The sequence below is a fragment of the Haplochromis burtoni genome, unplaced genomic scaffold (assembly GCF_018398535.1).
Source record: "Haplochromis burtoni strain Fernald_Lab_line unplaced genomic scaffold, NCSU_Asbu1 Contig_511, whole genome shotgun sequence".
NCBI lineage: Eukaryota > Metazoa > Chordata > Actinopteri > Cichliformes > Cichlidae > Haplochromis > Haplochromis burtoni.
Genome location: NW_024582872.1, coordinates 239375 through 263224, shown reverse-complemented (window position 1 = coordinate 263224; position 23850 = coordinate 239375). Strand labels below are relative to the sequence as shown.

The following is a 23850-nucleotide window of genomic DNA, read 5'->3' as shown; positions in this document are numbered from 1 at the left end:
TTTAGTAATTTTTGCTCGGGTTTGTTTGATTTTTTTATTGTCTGGAAGCAGACACGATGTCTGTGAGGCTGTTATGGTGGGAGAGAAGCTGCAGAGAGGTTTCTGGTCCAAATGAAGTCATGTTTTCAGGGGTTCACAGTTTGGTTTCTATAAATGAGAGCTGCTCCATTCAAAGTTTTAGTCTTATTACTCATATGCTTTAATTTTCAGACACAGGAGATTCACTGGTTTAATTTGCCACAATAAAATCCCTCTCCCACTTGAGCTGTTCCATTTAACCTTAGTATTTAATATGAAAATGCCGTCAGTTTATAATGCACATCATCTGGATGCACCAGGACGCCGTTATGATTTCTGGAATCACGTTTTTAATGTCGTAACATTAGACACTTTCTCAGGTGACCCATTCAGGGTTGCTAAAGCATCGTAATCATCTCAGCCTGTAAGAATCTGTAATGAACTAAACCACTTCATTTGCTTTTCTCCTCTTTCCCGCAGTCGTCCAGACACCTCCTTCTCGTGGTTCGTTAACCCTTTCAAATGTTTCTTTCACTTGGTGTGGCGAAGCTACAAGAAGTACATCATCATCGGCATCATTCTGCTGATCACAGCGCTGTTCCTTGCCCTGCTCTTCTACACACTACCCGGAGCCATCTCCAACAAGATTATCAGCGGCTAAACGGATAAACTATGTGTGTGTATGCTGCAGCTCTACAGCTTTTCCAAATGATCAAAGTCTCCATTTTTTGAATATTGAAGTTGTGTAGATGTTTGGTCTCACTTTTTAAAACAGTCATATACATCAACGGGAATAAGAATGAAGGCTGGCCATTTGCTTTTAATTCGTTCTGTGTCTGAATAAATGTTTTCCAAATGTTACTAACCAGTGAAAGTTAACATATTAAGATTTTAAGATGATGAAAATGGAAAACAAAATCTGTTTAACCAGAATAAATAAATGTGAGTCAATAACACGTCTGGATTTCATACCTTCATTTATCAGGCACACGTCATTCAGCAAAGACAGAGTACAAACACATTATTACTTACAGTAATTACTTCTGTAATTACTTTACATGTCTTTGAAGTCCTACCATTAACTAAAGCTTCAATACTGTTGACCATGATATATTATTACAGTGATAAGAACATGCTTTAGGAATTAAAATACTGTGCTGCAGTGGTTTGAATCATATCTAACAGACTCCAGTTTGTCCATATAAATAGGGAATCCTATACAGACTCCACAGGGTTGTGTACAAGGACCAATTCTGTTTAAGTTATATATGCTTAACCTAGGCCGTATCATTAAAAGACATATGTTTTCACTATGCAAATGATACTCAGCTTTATCTGTCCATGAAGACAGATAACACACAACAATTAGTTAAACTACAGGAATGTCTTAAAGTAATTAAACACGTGGATAACCTCCAATTTCCTGTTTCTAAATTCAGATAAAACAAGGTTACTGTCCTCTGTCCTAAATAGGATGTTTAAAAGAAGAATGGGATCAGCCTTCAGCTTTCAAGCGCCTCTTCTGTGGAACCAGCTTCCAGTTTGGATTCAGGAGATGGACACCCTCTCTACTATTAAGATTAGGCTTCAGACTTTCAGTTTAGATAAAGCACGTATTTAGGGTTGATCAGGTGACCCTGAGTCCTCTTAGTTATGCTGCAATAGGCCTAAATGTTTCTTCTTCACTCACTTTTTGGCATTGATACGCCACTTTGCATTTAATCATTACTTATTAATCTCTGGCTCTCTTCCACAGCATGTCCTTTGTCCCGTCTTCCTCTTTTCTTCCCAAACTGGTCGCAGCAGATGGCTGCCCACCCTGAGCCTCATTTCCTCCTATTAGAGTGCTTGCTTAAAGGGATCATCCTACTGTTGAGGTTACAGTATTTGCCTTACACTATAAACACTGTTGTGATTTGGCAGTCTTGTATCAGTTGGGATGATCCAGTCTAGCTGCACGTTCAGTATTGATATGTTAAAGGATACAGTGAAGGTTTGTACATATAAACACAGAGATTTGATGAAAATAACAATAGTCCTTGTGAAGGGTATGGCAAATGTTTATTGTGTATTTAACTGTGTGATGGATGTTAGTTTAAGGATTTGGGGCTTTCTGATACTGACAGTACCGGATTACAACATTTAAGACAAAATGATCCATAGTGGCCGCTGCAAACGCTGTAAACGCTGACCCGAAACCTTGGTTTCCTTACGTGTCGAGTAAAGATAAATCTGAGTTCTGTGAATGGAGCAGTGTTAGCTCACTGTAAGATAGTGTCTGTCAGAGAGAGTCTCTGTGGAGAGATGTTGCCATGGGGGTAGGAAAGTGACACAGCGTGCTCATGTGGAGCCATGTTGGGGCCTTTCAGAACCAGGGTGGAAGTGGATGTAGACATCCGTGGGATGTTATTCGATGCCGAGCTCTGTCTCTGCTGAGTGCTGGAGGTGGAAGCTGAAACACAACATAGAGCAGCTGATTGAAGTGACAAACGAAAAGTGTAGCACCACCTGCTGAGCCTCACTGAGCAGACAGTGAGCTTTACTGTACTTATATACGGCTGGTTTAGAAAGTTTTCTCTGTGAACATGACTTCTTTTACAGTTTCCATCTGGCAAAGTAAAAGGAAGGGTTGACCATCCAGGCTCCAGTGTGCAGTACATCTGGAAAGTATTTGGAGATTCAACAGTTCCCATTTAATCATACTGCCTTATTCCAAAATGGAGAAAAATTCTCACAAGTCTATAAACGATACCTCATAATTACTGTAATTCCTGCAAATTTATTTAAAATAAAAAGGAAAAATATAACATGAACATTAAATATTCACAGTTTGGAACTTGAGCTCCAAAGTGTGTTTTTGAGGAGCAGCAGGCAGTTTGAAAAGATGTGTGAAAAGTCATCTAAGCCACAACTTACCACAAGCTGATCTGGGCTGCTGCTGACTGCTGATGGCAAAGCCAGTCTGAGAAAGACCTTGAGTGTCTCCAAAGGCCTGACAGGGAACAAAGCAGCAAAGGCGTGGCTGATTGGTAAGCAGCTTAATTATTCAACTTTAAACAGACAGAGAGAATGGGTGTGAATTTCAATTTGCCAAAGAAGGTTTCTAACTGAGATCTACAACTACAACCAGCGAGACTGAGAGGCTCTCTGAGGGTTACAATTACAGAAGGACAAAGAATAACAATTAACTGCATGTCTTTGGACTGTGGAATTGAACTCAGGACCTTCTTGCTGTGAGGCTAATCGCTGCCCCACTGAACTTCTAATGTGTATTACAAAGTGCCTGATTCTCCTTTTGCTTTCGACTGAGGAGAAACGTTGAAACTGGAGTTAACAGCAGAGGTGGAGGTCACTCCTGTTAGTCTCACGCTCCTATATTTCACTCACTCACTCACTCACTCACTCACTCACTCACTCACTCACGTCTGTCCCAGCTACCATAGGGTGACAGTATTAACAAAAACATTAAAAGATAAAATACTCTAAATATAAAGAAAAAACAACAACACCACCAATGGTTTACTAAAAGCACAAAACGGAAAAAAAAAAAAAGCTGAACAATTTTTAATAAAATGTGAAATGACTTTTTTTAAGCAGACAAAGATTTTAGTATCAGAATAATGTGATGGAAACCGGGTGGAGACAAGAGTCTGTGAGGGAGGCAGAGACACTGTGTGGACACAATCAAGAACAAATATATGCAGATCACACAGATCATCAAACAGCTGGCTACGTTTTCTCGGCACACCTGTTAAGGCATCCACAAACTGATAAAATGATGATAATCTCCAAAACATGAACGGACAGGTCGTCAGATATGGACTTGAGTTTGTGTTGCTGAATGTCTCTGTGCCATCTTTGTTGTCCGTTGAAAAACAATGCAATGGAAACAGACCTGGAAAACACTCCCTTTGAATGCAGGAATCCAAAGCAGGTTGTTTTTCCCACCGGTACAGCCCTCACATTCTCACTTACACTACTTTATGTTAGCAGCTCCAGTATGACGGTGAAAGATGGATTATGCAGAAAAAGTAGAATTGGGCTGAAAGGTCTGTTGCTTTATTACGTATTCAGGTTGTGTAACACATTCATAAAAGGCAAGTAATGAAACTAATTACTTTTGAAAATAAGTAATCAGTAAAGTACCGGGATTACTTTCTTGGAGAAGTAATCAGTAATTAGTAACTAATTACTTACTAACTTGAGCAACACTGGATATCACAGACACTAACACTCATCACCGTCAGTGATCACGCAACGGTGTGTCGCTGACACAGACAACAGTCACACGACCAACTCGAGATTTAATACCTGCCAGGAATGTATGTTCGATGGCAGGGTCTCAAACTCCGGTCCTCGAGGGCCACTGTCCTGAAACTTTTCCATGTGTCCTTGTTACAATTAGCATGTCATTAGCAAGACTCTATAGCACTTGGCTGCATGCTGAGGTGGCGACCCCTAACCCTACTCAAGTAAGTTTAAGTAAGTGTTTGGAAAAATGTACTTCTAAAAGCACTTTTATTGTTCATTCACACATGAGCTGCTGCAACATGAATCAAATGGCTGAGCTGCCACCTCAGTGTGCAGTCAAGTTCTATAGAGTCTTGCTAATGACCTACTAATTGTATTCAGGTGTAGAAAGTCGCACGACACCGGAGCTCGAGGACCGGGGTCCGAGACCTCTGCTCTACACTGAATAGTTGTGAACAGTCCACACCCACTGAGGTAAACAATACTCTGGCAGCTACCAGAGAAATGCCTCCCAAAGCATTCAAGGTAACTTTGGGTAAAAATGAAAAATATTGTGAAATTTATTTTTGATTGTCATATACACGTTTTAAATTCTTGATTTATTGCCAAGTGTTGATATTACTGAAATACGTCAAAAATAGTTTGCAAAAATGTTTTTATTCACTGACCACCAAAATCTCCATGCAAATGTTTTTAATCAATTTCCACTTTAAGCCCTGAGAGATGGAGATCTCATTCATGAGAAAGAAACAGACCATTTCCAAAAGAAATGTCTGAGTGCAGAGACTGTGGTGGAATCACCGACCTGCATCTGGTTAAGGCAGGCCTGGAGTTTCCGTTTTGCCCTCCACCTGGCTACCCTCAGTCTGGTCTTCTCTCGACGCTCCCGCACCTTCAACACAAAATCACCTTTATTTTTCAGGTTGACCTGATGCCTTTATAAATGAGGCACTTTTTTAACATAAATATGCAGAAACCTTCTGTCCTCAACAATTTGAGGTGGACTGACCAGATCTGCCAGCAGCGGTTGAGGTAACGATTTCTCCAGTTCTCTGCGCTTTGTCATGTTTCGGCGACGAAGCTCACTCCTCCGCATTTTGTATTCTTCATAAAGACTAAGGTCTTTAGCCCAGGGTCGCATGGCTTGGCGAGGTGGGACGCCAGGTGGCAAGATGGCAGCTGGCTGAGGTGCTGAATCTGAGAGTGCACACACAGAAAGCGCCCACTCTAAGTTCCAGTTGTGAGGCTATATTAAGCCACGTCACAGCGATAAACCTCCTTCATCACTTTGTTCTCGAGCTATAGCAACCAAAAACTCGAGTGTCAACATCACCTGGAAACCCAGCAGGGTGAAGATACCATCCCGAAAGCCTTTTACAGCTGAGGGATAAAAGGTTTTAGGACAAGTCCCAGAACTTTTTATCATATCTAGTAAAATTAGACTAGAAGCATACAGACATGATCGACAGTTATTCACATCAACTCACGGGTGCTTCGTCCAGCTGAGCTGAAGGCTGTAGTATTTCTTTGGCTTCCTGCAGCACTTGGGCACTCTGTCACTGACGGTTGAGGCTGAGCACAGAGATGAAAGCATTCATTGTATTCGATAGTCTGCAATAACAGGATTCCACGAGAGTTTTCCAAAACTGTCCTTCAGTCTGTTGTTGAGCTTACAACCATTTGTTCAGTCCAATGACATGCACGTGCAACTGGTAATGCTAAAATGGCCGTAGCTGTGGATATGTCATAAAGTAACAGTGGCACGTGCCTGAATCAAAGTGTTTTGTAGTGTAAACTGCTTTAAGTGGTCAGAAACACAAAAAGAAGTACAGTGGTGTGAAAAAGAGTGTTTTTGAATGTTTGTCACAGTAAAATGTTTCAGATCAAACAAATGTAAATATTAGACAAAAATATCAGAACTAAACACAAAATGCAGTTTCTAAATGAAGGGGGAAAAATCCAAACCTACACGATCCTGTGTGAAAAACTTACTGCCCCTAAACATAATAATTAGTTGGACGACTCTTAGCAATCAAACATTTGCAATAACTGGCAAAGAGGGTTTTTACAGCGCTGTGGAGGAATCTTGGCCCACTAGTTTTTGCAGATTGTTTGTGATTCAGTCACGTAGCAGAGTGAACAGCCTCACGTCCCAGCACCTCAGGCAGATTCAGGTCAGGACCAGGCTCCTCCAACATCTTTATTTTGTTTTTCTTAAGGCAGCAAAACAGCCAGAGACCACCACACTGCCACCACCACCGGTTGCTGTTGGTGTGATGTTTCTTTTCTGTGCTAGCCACGTGTTATGAGACTCAAACTGAACAAAAAGTTCAGCTTTTGTCTCATCAGTCCGCAGAGTATTTTCCCAAAAGTCCGGGGCATCATCAAGATGTTTTCTGACAAATGTGAGATGAGCTTTTGTGTGTAGCAGAGGCTTTTTCCTTCAACTCTCCCATGTAGGCCATTTTTGCCCAGACTCCTTATTGTTGAATCATGAACTCTGACCTTAACTGAGACACGTAAAGCCTGCGGTTCGTTAATGTTTGGTAGGCCGGCCGCACTCCTGGGAACCTTCACCACATTTGTGTTTAATGGCTCCCAGTGTGGTTCAACAATGCATTTGTAACCTTTTCAGATGTCAGTGACTTTGTTTCTCAGGTGTTTCTTTAGATCTCGGCATGATGTGTGGCTTTTGAGATGAAACATGTAGAGTCAGGAAGGGGGCAAACAGTTTTTAACACCACTTCATAAATGCCAGTGCACTCGCTCAATGTTTGGTCCTTTGACGGTTCCTTATCCGTTTTCTTTGACCATCTTTCAACGTCATGAATTCCAGCAAAGCTGTGAAGAGCGTTTACTAAGAATCCTTTAAAAGACCTGGAGCGCTCAGACAATCGAGCTTATAGAAGACTTCTTTACAGCGTGGTGTCAGATAACGGCTGGAATTAAACTACAATGGTGCAAAGACTGACATCCAAATGCTCATCGTCCAGGATGCAACTTATGGAGGAGGAAAAAAAGGAGGGGGAGATGATCTTTCCCCCAAGAAAATGTCCCATGCATTCTGTCTTTGTCTCTGCTTCATGCAAGCTCTTTAGATAAGGACATCCTAGCTAAAAATAAATATTTAAAGTTAGAACATCTTTAAGGTTGAATAAAGTGGCTGTCACTTTGAGATTAGCAGCTGTTTATCAATATATTCTCTTTGGTCTTTGACAGTAGATGGAGAAAAGGAAGAACCACTTGTTAAACCTTTAAAACAAATAGAGACTTGACCACGATGGGACATGTACTCCCCGAGTGCCCTACAGCTCTTAGATTAAATAAAAGTTACAGTGAACACAAATGTAACTTATGTTCTTGAAAATTGTGCCCCACAACTGTAACCTCACCTCTGACTCTGGCTGATGACCCTGCTGTTCGTGGCAGTCAAGCAGCAGGGTGGCCATCACCTCTTGCTCTTCCTCTGGCTCCTCTTTTATATAGATCACCTCCTTCTCCTTTTCCTGTGCCTCATGCTTCACCTAGTTTGAAACAGGAGACAAACTGGAATTTACAAGTGCATTAGCTTGGAAATTGAAAATAAAAGAGCCTGTACTTTATTAAAATACCTGCATAAGGCTTAATAAAACTGAACTGAAAAGAAAGTCTAAATATTTCTGTGTTAGAATGTAAAAATACAGTTTTAGGAACTGTATTCATTTCAGGTCATTTACACATGCATTCATTTCTGTAGCGTATTGTCTCATACGATATAAACCTTGCCAGCAGGATGAGATCGAGCCCTGAGGCAAATGTTTTGACTCTCTGCTATTACACTTCTCTGCTTCCATGCTTCCTGACAAGCTTCAGTGTAGGGCTGTGCGATATGACCAAACTCTCATATCCCGATATAAAACATCTATCGTCCCGATAACAATATAAATCACAAAAAATTTAACATTTTCTGTAAATTCTGTGAATCTCGGGCAGGTGAAGTGTTTCCAGCTGGGTGTCGTGTAGCTGGAGTCGAGTGTTTTAACGATGCATTTTTAGACAGAAGTTGTAACGGCGCCGTTTCCTTTGTGAGTATTTCTTACACGGCGTGCTGCGGGGAGAAGCCTGTTCTAACGTTGGAGTCTAAGGTTTATTTTTTAGCACCTGGCGGCTCTTTTTTACTTCTCATCCGTAAATACTCTGCGTACTTTTTCATGTGATTCCATTTATTTTGAAAAGTCTCAACAGGATCTTGAGCTTTATTGTGAAAGGTTTATGTGGAAAATAAACAAGCGGACATGCGATGGTTTTACTGTGGTTGTTGCTAACGACAACGCATAAAAACAGACGCTTGTCCGTCCGTAGTGTGGTTATATTAAATATAAGAGAAAGAGAGAACTTTAAGAAATTAATAATAACTACAGTGACCATCAGAACCATGAAAAAAATATTGCCATAAACAGTTTATTTTGCGACACCACAAAACAAACGTAAAGCGTAAAATGAAACGATAGACGTTTCTATATCGTCATCCGATATATATCGTTATATCGAATAGCCCTACTTCAGTGACTCCTGACAATATATCCCTGGTTTCCTTGTTACCTACCAGGATTTCCTTTAATACTCCAAAAACACGTTTTATCAGGTTTTTTTTTTTTTAAAGAAATGTAAATTAAAAAACAAAACAAAACCTTGTGATATATCAAATCTGGAAAACCTGATTTGAATGAGTTGTTACCTCTGGAACAGAGAAGAGCAGCGTGGAGCTAGCTGCATAGGTGGCGCCATCTGGAGACAGAGAGGAATCCCCTGACTGCTGCCCATCATCTAAATTCGGAGCCGGGGCAGGAGACGAGGCTATGGCACTATCCATGCCTTCTGTATTAGAGTGCAGAATGGCCCATTCACACTCATCCACCTCTTCAACTTTCTTACACTGAACTGGGTCTGAGCTAGGACAGAACAACACTGTAGAAACAACATGTACTTAGTCTAACATATCAGTGTACGGCAGTGGTTCTTAACCTGGGTTCGATCGAACCCTAGGGGTTCGGTGAGTCGGTCTCAGGGGTTCGGCAGAGCCTCAGCCGTGATATGCACGGCTCATTTTGTGCACCAGTAAAAAACATATGTATGTCTTGAATTTGAAAAAAATCCTATTTTATTTTTCACTAAAGAGGGGTTCAGTGAATGCGCATATGAAACTGGTGGAGTTCGGTACCCCCAACAAGGTTAAGAACCACTGGTGTAAGGCTACATTGTGTCACAACATGCCAACCTACATTAAGCTCATTGCCTAAGGGTTTGCTACTCTCCTGAGTAGCAACACCCACCTTGAGTAAACTGCTGCTGTGATGCAGTGCTATATAAATGAAAAATAAAGTAATAGTAAAACTACGGTAATGTTCATCTAAAGATTTAGTGATGTTCTCAGTGATGAGAGAGAAAACATGTACGCACGCACTGTGTACCTGTACTGCTGTCCAGAGATTCTCCAGCCACATTCAAAGTGAGTGAAGCAGGAAGCAGCAGGTCAGATGAGTCAGCGTGGGCCACGTTTGAAGGGCAGGACACTCTGACTTTTTGCCTGTTCATGCTGTTTGGTGAGGTGCATTCTGGGACTAGAAACATAAGAAAGAGTACAGTCAGCACAAGAGAAACCAGGACTCAAGCATTTCATTGGTACGTACTGTTGCTGTTCCTCATCAACGCTCCCTCAGCAGTCCTGGCCTGAACTGAGAACGATGACAGGGTCTTCGTTGGGGAAATGCCAGATCTGCTTCTCTGTGTTCGTGTTAGAGTTGGTGGCTGAATCCAGACTAGGGTAGAAGCAGAGGCTCTCTGCTGCAGCTCCTCCTCCACTCCTTGCCTGTAGTACTTTAGCTTCAGCTCCGTGTAACGCAGCTTGGCCCGAATGTTATCGTTCTCCTTCTCTTTTTGAGCCTTCTCACTCTGCAGCGTCATCATGTCCCTCTTCATCTGCACCACTTGAGCCTTTAACTCCTCAAATTTGACTCCGACCACTTTAAGCATCTCAGCCAGCACCGTCTCGACCGCTCCATTTACTGCTCGCTCGACTACGGTCCCCATCTGGCCTCGAATTAGTGATACAGCAATGCTGACATCCATTGAGAATGAGTTCGGACCGAGAAACTGCAGGAGATGGTTCGTGCGTTTTACCTGCATGCACAGAAGCAGTTTAAACACGTATATTACATTACGTTACAATAGTCACGTCCACATTTACACAAACGTTTTCACAGATAATTTAGCTCAGGTTACAGTACACCTTACTTTGAAATAATACTGTTAACACTCATAAAAGCCCCTTGAATGCAAGAATGCAAGAGTCAATAAGACCCTGAACTCAAAGCTGGGTAATCGGAATTACAGACACGAGAAGCATGGACAAAACAAACAAACAAACAAACAAACACTACTTCATCTGACCATACCACATAAATGCAAAAGGAGGTGCTGGATGTCTCAACCATGGACCAACTTGTTTAGTTTCAGAGACTTTATGCCGACATATACCAGTGACTGTAGCATTAAAGACTACAAGAGAACGACGTTGTACTTTACAGCAACTTTAATAAGGTGACTATGAATGGGTTCGAAAGAAAACTGAACATTTGTACACTGTCTTTTAATTGCGTTGTATTGACATAGACGCCACACTGTGTATGGGAAACAACATCGAACTTGACAGATTCTGGTAACATTAACCGCCGCTATAAAGACTATTTCTCTGTATCCGAGGCTCCTTTCATTGATAAAAGCGCTGATTTGGGCGTTAAATAATTCTATTTAACGCCCAAATCAGATGGGAGACAAACACACCACTTACCGTTTACTCTCGCTATTAGCCCGGTTAGATGACCGTTCAGTTATCTTAGCTGCTATCAGAACTTATACGAGTAAACAGCTAACTAGCTTAGGTTATCGTTAGATTTCTTAAATGGCTGTTAATGCTAACTTCCAGTTAAAGCTTAACAGACAAACAGTGTAACAGAAGAAGGTTAAACTTGTAAGACCTGTCATGCTCTGAACATTTTTTATGTGCAGCATAATTTTAGCAACAGAAGCGGATGCACTTTTGTTTCTGGCAAGTAGCATTATCGCCACCTAGTGCTATGGAGTGTGAATGCCAATAGTGGTATTTGGAGCATTCAAAAATTAAAACAGTCAAACGCAAACAATTGAGTCCAAGATGCTGCAATATAACTTCTTAACAGTGAAGGTATGGGTTTTATTACATACTTGATATCTATATATTATTTTCTAAAATCCAGTCTTTGTAAAAGGACTAATCAGCTGTTGGGTTTCCAGTTGTCCGTGTATATGTCCACAACGGAGCCTAATCAAAGCACATGAAACACTCTGATGACAGACTTTTCCAGCTTTCCTGCTGAGCTTTATCTGCAGTGGATTGCTCATTTTATTCCTATATCTGTTAATCTTTTTACAGGGAACATGGCGACCCAGTTCATTTACTGTATTATTGTGGGGTCTTTATCTCAGAACATAAAGCACCTAGAGGCAAATTGAATTGAATTAAATTAAGATCAGCAGCATACTTTTGAGACTGAGAGTCGTTAAATATGTGAAAATGAACCAGCTCTGCAATGTGTTTGACATCATCATACAGGCCACCAAAACTAGTTACAGCATGAGTGCAAAAACTGAAAAAGATGTTGACATTATTTCTAAACCAGAGGTTTAGTGCTTACAAAGCAAGAACTACAGATCGTATTATTGCAGTAAGGGAATGAAATTTATCTGGCTTTATTTGAAAAAAAAAAAAACTACTTTGGTTACTATATAGTTCTAAACAAACACTCACACTATGTGTTTGGCAATTGCACAGAGTCTGTTTCTTAAGAAAAAAAGAAACACTTTTAAGCTATTTATGTTCATGCAGTCTACATCTAAGTTCTGACTCATTTGTTGCAGGGTGAACTCGTCAGAGTGTTATGTATCACTTAAGTATCACTTCTCTGTTCCAGATGTCAGCATCATACACTCAGGGATTGAATTAGTTAGGTCTGAAGTTACTTAGTTCTATGACATAAAGAACAATTTTCTGTCAAGATTTTTTTATAAATACTTGATAAAGAGATAGTGGAAAATACTTCTTAACAAAAAATTTATCTTGTTAGAAAGTAACAAAAAGATCTAGACAACACTGAAGAGTTACTGTAAGTGTAACATAGTTTAAAAAGGTTCAAGTTAATCCCGCTAAATGGGACAATACCACCACCTACTGTCACAAATGTCACCCTACATTGACTAAGAAGGGCAAAGAATTGTGGGTAATCCTCAGAGTAATGGAGGATTCACACTGGTTGTCCACGAAAATTAACCATTCTATGTTGTTGCCTTATAAAAGGGGTTATTGCTACAAAAGAAATTTAAAAACTGGATTATAGATGGCAGACAGTTGGTGTCATAAGCCCCGCCCTCTGTTCAAAGATGGTCGCCCACAGTGGACATAGATGCTTCTTTCACTCCTCTTTCAAACCATCTGTCCTCTCTGTCCAAAATGTGAACACTGGCATCATCGAAAGAGTGACCTTTGACCTTTAGATGCAGATGGACAGCTGAGTCTTGTCCTGTGGAGGTGGCTCTTCTATGTTGTGCCATGCGCTTGTGAAGTGGCTGTTTGGTCTCTCCAATGTAGAGGTCTGGGCATTCCTCGCTGCACTGTACAGCATACACCACATTGTTAAGTCTGTGTTTTGGAGTTTTGTCTTTGGGATGAACCAGTTTTTGTCTGAGTGTGTTGCTGGGTCTGAAGTATACCGGGATGGCGAAAACTCTCCTGAGTTTTTCTGATACACCGGCTACATAGGGGATGACAATGTTGTTGCGTCTGTCTTTCTTATCCTCCCTCACTGGTGTCTGATCTTCTTTTCTGTGCATCTTTGCTGACTTGATGAAAGCCCAATTAAGATAACCGTTAAGATAAGCGTTTCCTTTACATCTGTGTGTTCCTTCTTTTTTCCTTCAGGCTTAGAGGGAACATTTTCTGCCCAGTGATGTAAGGTGGTGGGAGTAAAAGAGGTGGTACTGGTCCATGTGTATGGGCATCTGGTAAACTTCAGTGTTGACGTTTCCATTCTCCTCAATGTGCACAGCACAGTCCAGGAATAGCAAACAGTTATCCTTTGTGTCTTCCGTGGTGAACTTTGTTTTTATCCACAGCATTGATGTGAGCAGTGAGGGATTCTGCTTCTTGTGTTTTGATTTTGACCCAGGTGTCGTCTACATATCTGTACCAGTGGCTGGGTACTCTTCCTTTAAAAGAGCCAAGAGCCATTCTTTCCACTTCCTCCAATGGCATGTCCTTTCTTGGCCTTGTTGGTGATAGAATGAGGAGTGTTCCCCACAAGGGGCGCTAGGATGGTGGCAAGGTGTTTGGAAATGTTGTAGGTGGCTGAGTTTATACTGCTATCAATGGGTCTGAGTGGGACTGTGGATCTTTGGAAGATTGTAAATACAGCGTATAGATGATGGTATGTTGAGCAGTCAATGACTTTATCCTTTTTAAGTTCTTGTAGGCAACTGATAACTTTCTTTTTGTAGTTCCTTGTGTGGTCTTGTTTTGAGGCTTCATATGTTTTGTTGTCACTGAGGAGTGTAGTAATTTTTGTGCGATAATCCATTGTGTTTAGAACAACAGTGCACCTTCCCTCGTCAGATGGTGATATGGTGATGTTATAGTCTTTGCTCAGGGATGTAACGGCCTTCTTTTCTTGTATTGTGATGTTAGACGGGGGAACTTCAAGAAACTTAAAGAAGTCCAGACGCTTTTCTTTCCAAGCTCAGACTACAATGACCTGGATGACTGAGAACCTTCACAGATGCTGAAGAGTTACCTCAACAGTATGTTGGTCTAATAGTCACAGTTTTGGTTCGGCTTTCAAAATTCTAGGACTAGAATTTTTTTTTAAATGCCACCCGATGATTGTACAGTGTTAAAATATTTGTTGGGAGGTTCCATTTGGTTGTTAGGACATTAGGATTAATCTTTTATCACAAAAGTGCTTCTGCTCCTAAGAAAATAGGTGGATGGGTGGACAGATGGGTATTAAAATATAGGCAAAAAAAATCATAAGTAAGTCTTGAGGACTAAGGGACATGGTTAACTGTCAACAGGGGGATTAAAAATATTAATGAAAAATGAATACATGATATATTAGCAAAACAGCTGGTTGAACTTTGCACATTTGGTCAGATTTCAAAGAGAAGTGGTGGTGGTTGAGCCTGCAACTGATCCACATGTATTTATTTAAAGATTGGATTTGACATTCCTCTACATCATCAATGCTTTCTGTGTCAAAGGTGTTATTGAAAACTCTTCCACACTGCAGGAGAAAACTTATCTGTTATAATGACACAGGCATGTCTGTTTTGCCCTGTTTCCACATAAAGTGCATCTCCTAACTGATTAGTTAAAAGCACAACCAGTGTTAGCTTATCCAGCTAATCTCCCATCATTCTCTCATCAAAAGAGTGGAGGTTTATCCACATTCCACAGGCTGGAAGCTTTATGACAGAACACTGTTTGATATGAAGAGAGAGATCACTTTCACTTTGGTACAGTTTAAATTAGATATGAAAAGTAGACACCTATTAATGCTAATTTACACCATGGAGCCCCACTGTAAAACAAAACTGTCATAGATTTAACACTGTTATGAAGCTGGATTTAAGAAGTGTTTAAAGTTTTTAGACACAACTTTGTTCCAGTACAGAATGTGGAACTCTCTAGACTGGCTGGTTGGTGGTTGCAGTTAATAGACTTACATTAGTCTATGTTAGCCAGCTAGTGACAGAACTAGTAACTCAGTGAATATGGAAACTAAAACTAAAGAGCAGAACATTTTAAAATACCTTAAATGATACCATGAAAGATCAAATGGCAACCTGTGATGAACCTAAAAGCTTGGAGGAAATTATAACTTTGGCCATTTTGGCCAATACATAGGGAAAGACACTACAAGTCCCGACCAACTTCCAGTTATAGCCCCATTTCTGCTTCCAGTGGTTGATTCTTCTCATCTTTTTGTTGTTGTTGTTTTTTTACAGTCCCCCAGCTGCTAACACTGAAGAGCCAAAGCAGCTGGGGAGAGCTACATTAAAATCAGAGGAACTGATTATATTTGCGTATATTGTAGTTAGCCAAGGCATTTTATCACCACCAGCCTGCATCCCAATAATTAAAGATGGGGAAACTGGCAGGCAGGGTCAAAACTTCCCCACATTCAAAGCTCTGTCAACATAGGGCATAATAATTTGAGGCCTGAACAAAACTGTCTGGACAAACAACTAATTCACCAGCTTAGAATTGCCCTCGAACCTCTGGATTTACCCATGGTTGTCACAGCACATAATGGTCAATATTTTACCACCAGAACTCACCAGACAGTGCCAGCTCAGCTGATTCCTTCACCTAACCACTATAAAGTGATCAGATTCTTTGTGTTCTTTGTTCTACCCACAATCCCAATTTTCTGTGGCTCTCATGGTTAGAAAAATCCTCACATAAACTGAGCAAAAAGGCACAATTACAGATGGAGTCACTTCTGTTTCTCACATTGCGTGCAGCCTAACTCGCCACCTACTCAGTGTGCTGTTGAGCCACATGTCATATAACTCAGACACTTACCCCTGAATAACAGGTTAATTCCTGAAAATAGAAACCTAAATGTGTTAAACGATGTGTTTTAATGTGACGAATAACCACAGCAGAAACATACTGTAGTGCTGATAATCATGCTTTATTAAAGAAATAACTGGAGGAAAGACTCAAGGAGGGTGCGAAAATAGTCAAAACTACAACTCAAACTTCAATCAAACCCTTAAACTGCAGGGCGACATGTGGGACTTGTTGTTGAACGCAGCAGTAGGTGGTTTCATACATCTGCTTTGCCGCACCCACCTTGACTGACAGGTGAACTTCTAAAAACTAGCACACAAACACACTGCATACCTCCGAGAGACAGCTCTGTTTCTGCAAACAAGCACAGGAGGGACTCTTATTTAAAGTGATTGGCCAGGTTGGTGGTACAAGTGAAAAGTCTCATCAGTGGTTGTTTGCCAGATGCAGAGCACAAAATATAAAAGAAACACTTGTGCTCAGGGAGTGCAGGCCGCTTGCACTCTGAGCACGTCAGTGAAATAGCAGTACGACAGAATCAGTCGGAGTGCGAGGTCCAGTCATCCTGCTTACATGAGGGTAAATGCAAACAGCATTCAGGATCTCACACTGCTTTTACAATGCTAATGCACTGCTCTCTAAAGCAGTGTATTCATAGTTTTGTCTCTGATTGAGTTAACATCAACAGGGAGCCTCTCTACCTGTTGAGGCAATCTTAAGACTTCAACTTATCGTTGAGGCACAAAGTTTAGTTTCTTAGTTTAACAGAGTATTCGTTCCTGTTGGAACTTTCTCCTGTTAAACCATATACAGTTTCATTTTGTTTTAGTTAATATTATTGTCATAAATAACAATGCATACACTTCCCATAACCGGTAAATTCGGCTATATACATTATGTACATGTCACAGAATAATGGATCAAAAATCCTAAGTCACAGTTATCCAATATGGTACATTTTATAACACCTTTAGACTTTAGTCTAGTTTGGCAAAAATTAATGTCAAGATAGTTACAAAAATAGTTCATATTTACAAGAACAGAAATCCAGATCTTTATCAAGTAGATTATTTTGCTTGATTAAATAAAAACGCATGAGAAAAGGAAAAAGGGGAAGTTTTGAAGAGTTGTTTTTTTTTCCTTACACCGATCGAATACTAATGTGAACAGTTGCTGTATCAGATCCCAGCTCATTTGACAGTTTGAGGGTGTAGCTTCCAGCATCCTCCTTCTTCACCCCAGTGATAATGAGCGTGGTCAAGTCCTCAGTGGTCTCAATATGGAAGCGTCCGGCAGCAGTCAACTCAATCCTTTTGCCGTCGTGCGACCACTCAATGTGTCTGGCATCACCAGAGAAGGCACAGGCGACTGTCAGGACTTTGCCAGGCTCAATGCTGATGTCCTCTGGCAGAGCTTCAATCCTTGGAGCAGAACCTGGAACCCATGATATATGCACAGAACAAGAACCTTTTTTTCATTTAGAGTAAGGCAGGCACACAATTTCACAACAGACACAAACAAAAAAATGTTATGACAAAAAAGCATGTTTTGCTAATTGAGCTTAATTCAGCATCTTTATGAGGTTTCATTTCAAAAGAAGGATAATTGTGTTGCTGGTGGATGCGAGGAAGCTAAGTACAGTTTTACAGATTACCAAGAGTCTTATGATCTTACCAAGAGCTCTAAGTGATCCCTCCAAGTGGGAGGCCATCTCCATGAGGCTACTGGAGCTCATGGCATATGCCTCAGATGACACGGAGGACATGCTGGACATGGACATGGTCTCAAACTTCATTTCAGCTGCCATGCTGCTGAAGGAGCGGGAATCCGTCATGGATGACATCACTGCCTGCTGACAAGTAGAAGAAAAGGCAGACGACTCCTCCATTGTATGGATTTCTTTCTTCATCATCACCGATGAACTCAAGGATGACGATGACTCCTTTTGACTCATCAATACTGATCCTGGCAGAAGAAACGATAACACACATGTCATTGTTAAGAATGACTTCAATGTTAGGGCTCTGTTATAATTTCTTTAAAGCATGAAACTGGATCAGATTTTCTGGATGGTGATAGAAAAAGCCTACCTTGAAGTCCCAGCTGCTGTTCACAATAAGCTGTAATCTTCTTGCGAATTGACTGAAACGCTTGTCCAGTGAAGTTGAAAGAAGACTTGGATACTCCTCCTTCTGATTTCATCTCACAGATGTACTCTCCCTGATCACTGTCTGTTAAATTATGGATCAAAAGGCTGCAAGAACCCTCAGAATAGTGCATCTCTAGGCGACTGCTTTGTGAAAGCCTCCTCCCATTCACATACCATACCACCTCTCTGACGGAGCTCTCACAAACACAGGACATCCTCACTGACCCCTCACAGGCTTCTGCTGTTAGCTGACTCATGACCTTGGGGGGTTTTGGGATTGGGGATTTTACGGTGGGTGGAGATACAACTCTCTTGGGGGACATGGTAGGAGGAGGAGACTTCATTCTGGGAGGTGATTTGATCCCTTCAGGTTCAGGGGACTTCGGTGCCCTTGGTGATTTGATGCCTGCTGGTTCTGGGGACTTGATGCCTTTTGGTGTTTTGAGTCCAGGAGGTTCTGGGGACTTGACACCTTTTGGCATTTTGATACCTGTAGGTTCTGGAGATTTGATACCCCGGGGTGATTTTACTTCCTCAGATTCCAGTGACTTTCCAGTCCCCAGGGTCTTAGTTGGTGGTGGTGACTTGAGTCGTGGCTCAGGAGATTTTAGACCTCGTGGTGACTTAGGTCCCTCAGGCTCAGGAGATTTGACACCTGGAGTCGGTGATTTTAAGCTCGGTGCAGGAGAAGGTGCAGTTGGTTCAGGAGACTTTATACTCTTAGGAGACTTAATCCCCTCGGGTTCAGGAGACTTCACACTTGGTGTTGGGGACTTCACACTTGGAGCAGGAGATGTTGCACTTGGTTCAGGAGATTTTATACTTGAAGCTGGTGATGTAACTGAAGGCTCGATGGATTTGGTGCTAGGTTCTGGTGACTTCACACTGGGAACAGCAGAGGTTGTGGAGGGAATAGGGGATGTGGCTGAAGGTGCAGGTGACTTTACACTGGGAGTGGGTGACTTCACGGATGGCTCAGGGGGTTTGACTATTTTAACTTCCTGCTTGGGGGTTGCTCTATGGATGGTTAAAGTAAAATGAGCTTCCTGTCTGCCTTCTGAATTCTCTACCACTACTGTGTAACTGCCCTCATGGGAGGCTGTCACAGAGGAGATTTCCAAACTGGATTTATACTGAGTTGTGGTGACCTGAATGTGGTGGGATGAGACAATGGTTCTGCTCTCATGTATCCATGTCACAGTGGGTGCAGGCTCACCATCAATATCACAGGTAAATCTGACAGTCTCTCCCTCCTCAACTGTCACAGACTGAGGCTTAGTGAGGATTCTAGCTGGAAGAGAAAGTTTTGCCTTCTGGACAGAAACTTCCTCATCACCAGCAGTGGTAGATGATTTCAGTTTAGCTTCAGATATGGTGTGTTTCCCACTCAGAGAAAATTTGTCAGATGAATAAGAGGAACTAGATGACAGGTATTCAGCAGAAGCATACTTGATAGATGAGTCATACCTCTCAGCTGAGGAGTACCTTTCAGAGGAGGCGCCATATCTCTCATGTGTGAATACCTCATGTGTTTCGGTTAACTTAGATTTGGTTTCTTCTACCTCAAAGTGGGTCTGTGAAGCATAGCCAGCTTTGAAGTGGGAGATGTGGTAGTGGTCTGTTCGAGTGACTTCAGGGACATATGCTTTGGGAGCTTCCTCATCCTTGCGGCGAGAAGAGAAAGTTGTGTAGCTACCACCTGACACCTCCAGGGTAGCATAGTCTGAAGCCTCTCCCTTAGAGTTGGAACATACACAGCGATACGTGCCACTATCCTCTTCCTGACAGTCCAGAATAGTGATGGTCAAGACACCAGTCATGTTGGTAAAGATGAATTTCTCACTGGATTCAGAGATCGCAGTTCCATTGTGGAACCACGTGACCTCAGCCTCTGGTTTAGCTTGTACATTTAGGGTGAATTTTGTATCTTGACCAAGTGGGATACGATGAGAACGCATCCTAACAGTGACACGCGGGGCATGGTCCAAACTGAAAGGTGTCTGACTGACCAACTGATACTTCCTTTCAGATTTCAGAGCAGCCTTTCTGGCCTCGTAACGGGACATGATATCAAAACGGGCAGACCGCTCAAACCTAGAGGAGGAGCGTGAAGACCTTTCAACTGACTTGATGGGACTGGGGGAACGTGGTCGGGTCCTCTCTGGGGTAGGGGACCTCCTCCCCACAATCTCTCCCTCTACTTCCACAGGATGCCTAGCATGTGGTTGTCTTATCAGTTCTGAAACTGGACGCATTAGCTCAATGTAAGTGGGTGACAGTGACCTTCTCCTCCTCATATACTGAGAGATGGTACGTTTCTTCTTTGTCTCAGCAACCTCAACGGTTTCATGTCTACCTTCCTGCCTTCTTTCCTCATGCTCCATGGCACGTCGCTCAATGCGTACAGGGCTGCCAGCAGGTGAGGCAGAAAAGCCAAGCTCCAGTTCATCCTCCAACATCATTCCTTCTTCTTCCTCTGTTCTCATCAGCTCCTCATCGCTAAGGTCTCCCAGAGATCTTCTCCTAGATCTAAACAACGCCTCTGACACAGGACTGGGAGAGCGGCGTGCAGGTCTGACAGTCTCCAGATCATCTAGAGTGAGTTTTGGAATACGCCATCTTGGCCTATACTGGTCAGTGATTCTAGGAAGGGGCATGACGTAGAACTGTTCCCATCTGGACAAACGAATACGTTTCTGTCTCTTCTGCACAATCCTCTCCATCCTCTCTGAAATCTCATATTGATCTTTTAGCTTTCTGTACCACTTCATATCTGATAGAGGTACAAACAGTTTGATACCTTTGTTCTCATCAAGAACTCTGGGATCATGAACCACAGGCTCAGGAATTTCATAGGGCATGAAGATCCTCCTCTCCTCCTCCAACTTCTTGGTCTCTGACTTCTCCTCTTTGATGTCAAACTCACCCTCGACATTCTTCGTGCTCACTGCTGGCTTGTAAATCTCTGCAGCATATTTGAGAGCTTCTTGAGCAGTGGGATTAAGCGGTACAAGCTCCTCAGTAGCAACAATTTTCTGAGCCATCTTGTTGGTCTTTTCAATTTGTTTCTGTATGTGCATGTATTTCTCTTCCTCACTCCTGTATTCTCTCCTTGTATAGGTAAGGCGGTCCACCTTCAATGTTGCCTGACAGCTGGCGGTGCCAGCAGAGTTGGTTGCAGTAACTTTGTAAACACCAGAGTCCTCAAGTAGAGTCTCTCTAATGTGAAGGACATGAGAGTCAACGTCCTCCTGTATGACAACCACCTTGGGACCAAACTGTAGTGGATGACCATCCTTTTGCCATTTAAGAGTAGGAGGTGGTACACCTGAGACTCTGAGCTCAAAGTGGACACTCTGTCCCTCCATGCACTCAACATTAGCCAGCAGGCGTTTGAACATGGGCCTCATAGTTTCTTCTGTCACAGGATGTGGTGCCACAGTGAGACGGGCCTTGCAGCTGTCTTCTCCAAACTTGTTGTGGGCCATAACAGTGTATTCAGCATCATCAGTCATGTCCAGGCTATGGATCATGAGCTGGTATAGACCCTTATCACTGGTGAACGTGTACTTGCTGTCATTATCACCTGGCTTGATTTTTTCACCATTCTTAAGCCAAATTATGCAAGGCTCTGGATGCACAGTAACAGTAACACCAAAGCGCACATCTTCGCCAATGAAAGCGGTGCGGTTGTAGAGAGGCAAAGTGAACTCTGGTGGTCTCTGCAGAAGCTTAGTCTTGTCAACTCTCCTCCTTAATTTCTTGATGGAGCGGCTAAGATAGTACTCTTTGATACTCCTCACTGTCTCGACAAAAAGCTCTCCATAAGCACTGTCTTCTCCATCATCACTCAGCACTTTGCATCTGTACACACCATCATCACTTTCTTCAATGTCCTTTACGTAGATACTGGCAAAGCCATTACTATAAGTAATCTCATACTTGTGGCTTGTGTGTAGCTGGCAGTTACCAAAGTACCATGACACCTGTGTACTCTTGTCATACTTGGCAATGCTGCAAGTGAATCTTGCATAACCACCTTCTTCAGCTGAGGCATGCATGACTGGGCCAGCACGGAAGCCATGGCACTCAGTTCCAATCTTCACTTTACCAACAGCCAATCCCCTCTGGTTCTTGAAAGCACCACCATAGGCCACACGAGCTGCTGATACAATAGTATCAACCCTCTTTACCAGAGTCTGATAGTACCTTCTGTGTCTCAGTGTCCTGATAGCCTTGTTGCTAATATGCTCTATTTTCATCTTGAGCCATGGGTGCTCCAGAGCCTCATGGGCTGTCATACGAAGCTTCCTGTCCTTGACAAGAAGTCTGTCCACAAAGTCCATAGCCTCCAGGCTGATATCCTTAAATGCTTCACTGTCGAAGACATACTCACAGTTGGTGATATTCTCAATCATCTTTGTGGTAGACTCTGCTGCAAATGGATTAAGGCCACTGAGAAGAACATAGGCCATAACACCAACAGACCACATATCTGTGGCCGTTGTGACCAAATCATGGCGGTGGACCTCTGGGGCGCAGTACTCCGGTGCTGAAAAGAGCATTCTGATGTTTTCTCCCGGCACCAGAAGCCTAGCCTGGCCCATCTCAATGATCTTTATGTTGGTACTTTTCCTTGTAGTGTACACAATGTTGTCTGGACGGATATCAAAGTGGCCAAAGTTGTGGGAATGCAGGAACTTGAGAGCAGAGCAGACTTGTCTAAGGTACTTGACAATCTCCTGCTCTGTAAGCTCAAAGTTGCTGGTGCCAAGCCGCTCAAAGATGTCAACTCCAGAAATAAATTCAAAGATAAGGATGATCTCCTCCATGCTTTCAAAGTATTCATGCAAGTAGATGATATTCTTGTGCCTTCCCACATTAAGAGCTTCAATTTCCCTCAAAACCAACTCACGATCAGTTCCTTTGACTTTGATAAACTTGGCCATGTAGGTTTTCTTTGTGGCAATCTCAATACAACGGTGAACCACACCAAACTGGCAGTGAGCAAGCTCCTCAGAGATAATGTACTTTGAGGACAGCTCCTTCACCTTGTAGAAAAGAGCCTCCTCTTTAGTAATTTCTCTTGTTTCGTCCACTTCCTCATCATAGTTCCTAATTACAGACTTGTCTTCCTTTGTGGTGATAGGCTCAGTTGGTTCAGATGGTGGGCTCAGACCAAACTGGTTCTCGGCAATAACACGGAACTGGTATTTGGCCTTTCCAAATATGTTGATGATAGTGATACTACAGTCAGTCGTTTGTCCAGCACGAATCCACCTATCACTGGTGGTGGGGCACTTCTCCACAATGTAGTTAATAATGTTGCTTCCACCATCACTGACAGGGGGCTCCCAGACAAGAGTGATAGAATCCCTTGCAATTTCACTAACCACAAGGCCTTTTGGAGCTTCAGGAATGTCAGCCACATTCACCTCGATGGTTTGCTTGTCCATTCCAAACCTGTTCTTTGCAGTAATAATGTAGTAGCCAGTATCTTTCCTCTGGACTCCCTTCTGGAATACCAGGGATGTGAAAGACCTTGTGGTGATGACTTGGTGATAAGGAGAGTTGGAGAGGATCTCCTGACCTTTCTGCCAAGTGATTGTTGGCTCAGGTTTGCCAGAGATGGGGATCTTGATGGTGATGTGATCACCACGGACAGCATGGACTGCGCCCATTCCTTGGAGCTCCTGAGGCAGATAGATCTTAGCAGGAACTACAATAAAAATGACCAAAATCATGACTTATTCTCATGAATGTGGGCTTTTTTAAAATCAGGAATTGG

At 42.3% G+C, this 23850-nt stretch overlaps 3 protein-coding genes across 38 annotated transcripts in view; 1 reads left to right on the top strand and 2 right to left on the bottom strand.

The window, feature by feature from the left end:
- Positions 1–974, top strand: part of fer1l6 (fer-1 like family member 6) — a gene marked incomplete in the record, with an annotated part of 57669 nt that extends 56695 nt beyond the window's left edge. The window contains 1 exon segment of the mRNA XM_042214040.1: positions 499–974. Coding sequence (XP_042069974.1) covers positions 499–679 — 181 coding nt within the window.
- Positions 975–2060: 1086 nt separating this feature from the next.
- On the bottom strand, positions 2061–11364 carry si:ch211-67e16.4. 3 transcript variants are annotated; one of them, XM_014329244.2, is made up of 10 exons: positions 11099–11364; positions 9939–10428; positions 9720–9869; positions 8987–9216; positions 7662–7793; positions 5757–5841; positions 5279–5466; positions 5075–5161; positions 2935–3010; positions 2061–2470 (listed from the first exon to the last, which is right to left on the bottom strand). In XM_014329244.2, the coding sequence occupies exons 2-10, from the start codon at positions 10375–10377 to the stop codon at positions 2280–2282; spliced, it is 1578 nt and encodes a 525-aa protein (XP_014184730.1). In that variant the 5' UTR covers positions 10378–10428; positions 11099–11364; the 3' UTR covers positions 2061–2279. The 3 variants fall into 3 exon arrangements, with proteins under 3 accessions (XP_014184730.1, XP_005947432.1, XP_042069975.1); XM_005947370.3 differs by having other exon boundaries at positions 8987–9126; XM_042214041.1 differs by having other exon boundaries at positions 8987–9036.
- Positions 11365–16015: 4651 nt separating this feature from the next.
- ttn.2 (titin, tandem duplicate 2) overlaps positions 16016–23850 on the bottom strand; it is a 227432-nt gene continuing 219597 nt past the window's right edge. For all 34 annotated transcript variants that reach the window (XM_042214006.1, XM_042214024.1, XM_042214023.1 and 31 more), the window contains 3 exons: positions 18004–23781; positions 17588–17878; positions 16016–17347 (listed from right to left, as the gene is read on the bottom strand). In XM_042214006.1, coding sequence (XP_042069940.1) covers positions 17055–17347; positions 17588–17878; positions 18004–23781 — 6362 coding nt within the window. In that variant the 3' untranslated portion in view covers positions 16016–17054. The remainder of the gene's footprint in view (positions 17348–17587; positions 17879–18003; positions 23782–23850) is intronic.

What these genes read in the sequence shown, in the direction of transcription:
- si:ch211-67e16.4 (XM_014329244.2), bottom strand. Translation starts at nt 10,377, where the DNA reads ATGGATGTCAGCATTGCTGTATCACTAATTCGAGGCCAGATGGGGACC. An exon ending in GTCATCAGCCAGAGTCAGAG is followed by an intron (nt 5,842 to 7,661) that starts GTGAGGTTACAG and finishes CTCTGTGCTCAG; the next exon opens with CCTCAACCGTCAGTGACAGA. An exon ending in GCAGCCCAGATCAGCTTGTG is followed by an intron (nt 2,471 to 2,934) that starts GTAAGTTGTGGC and finishes GTTGTGTTTCAG; the next exon opens with CTTCCACCTCCAGCACTCAG.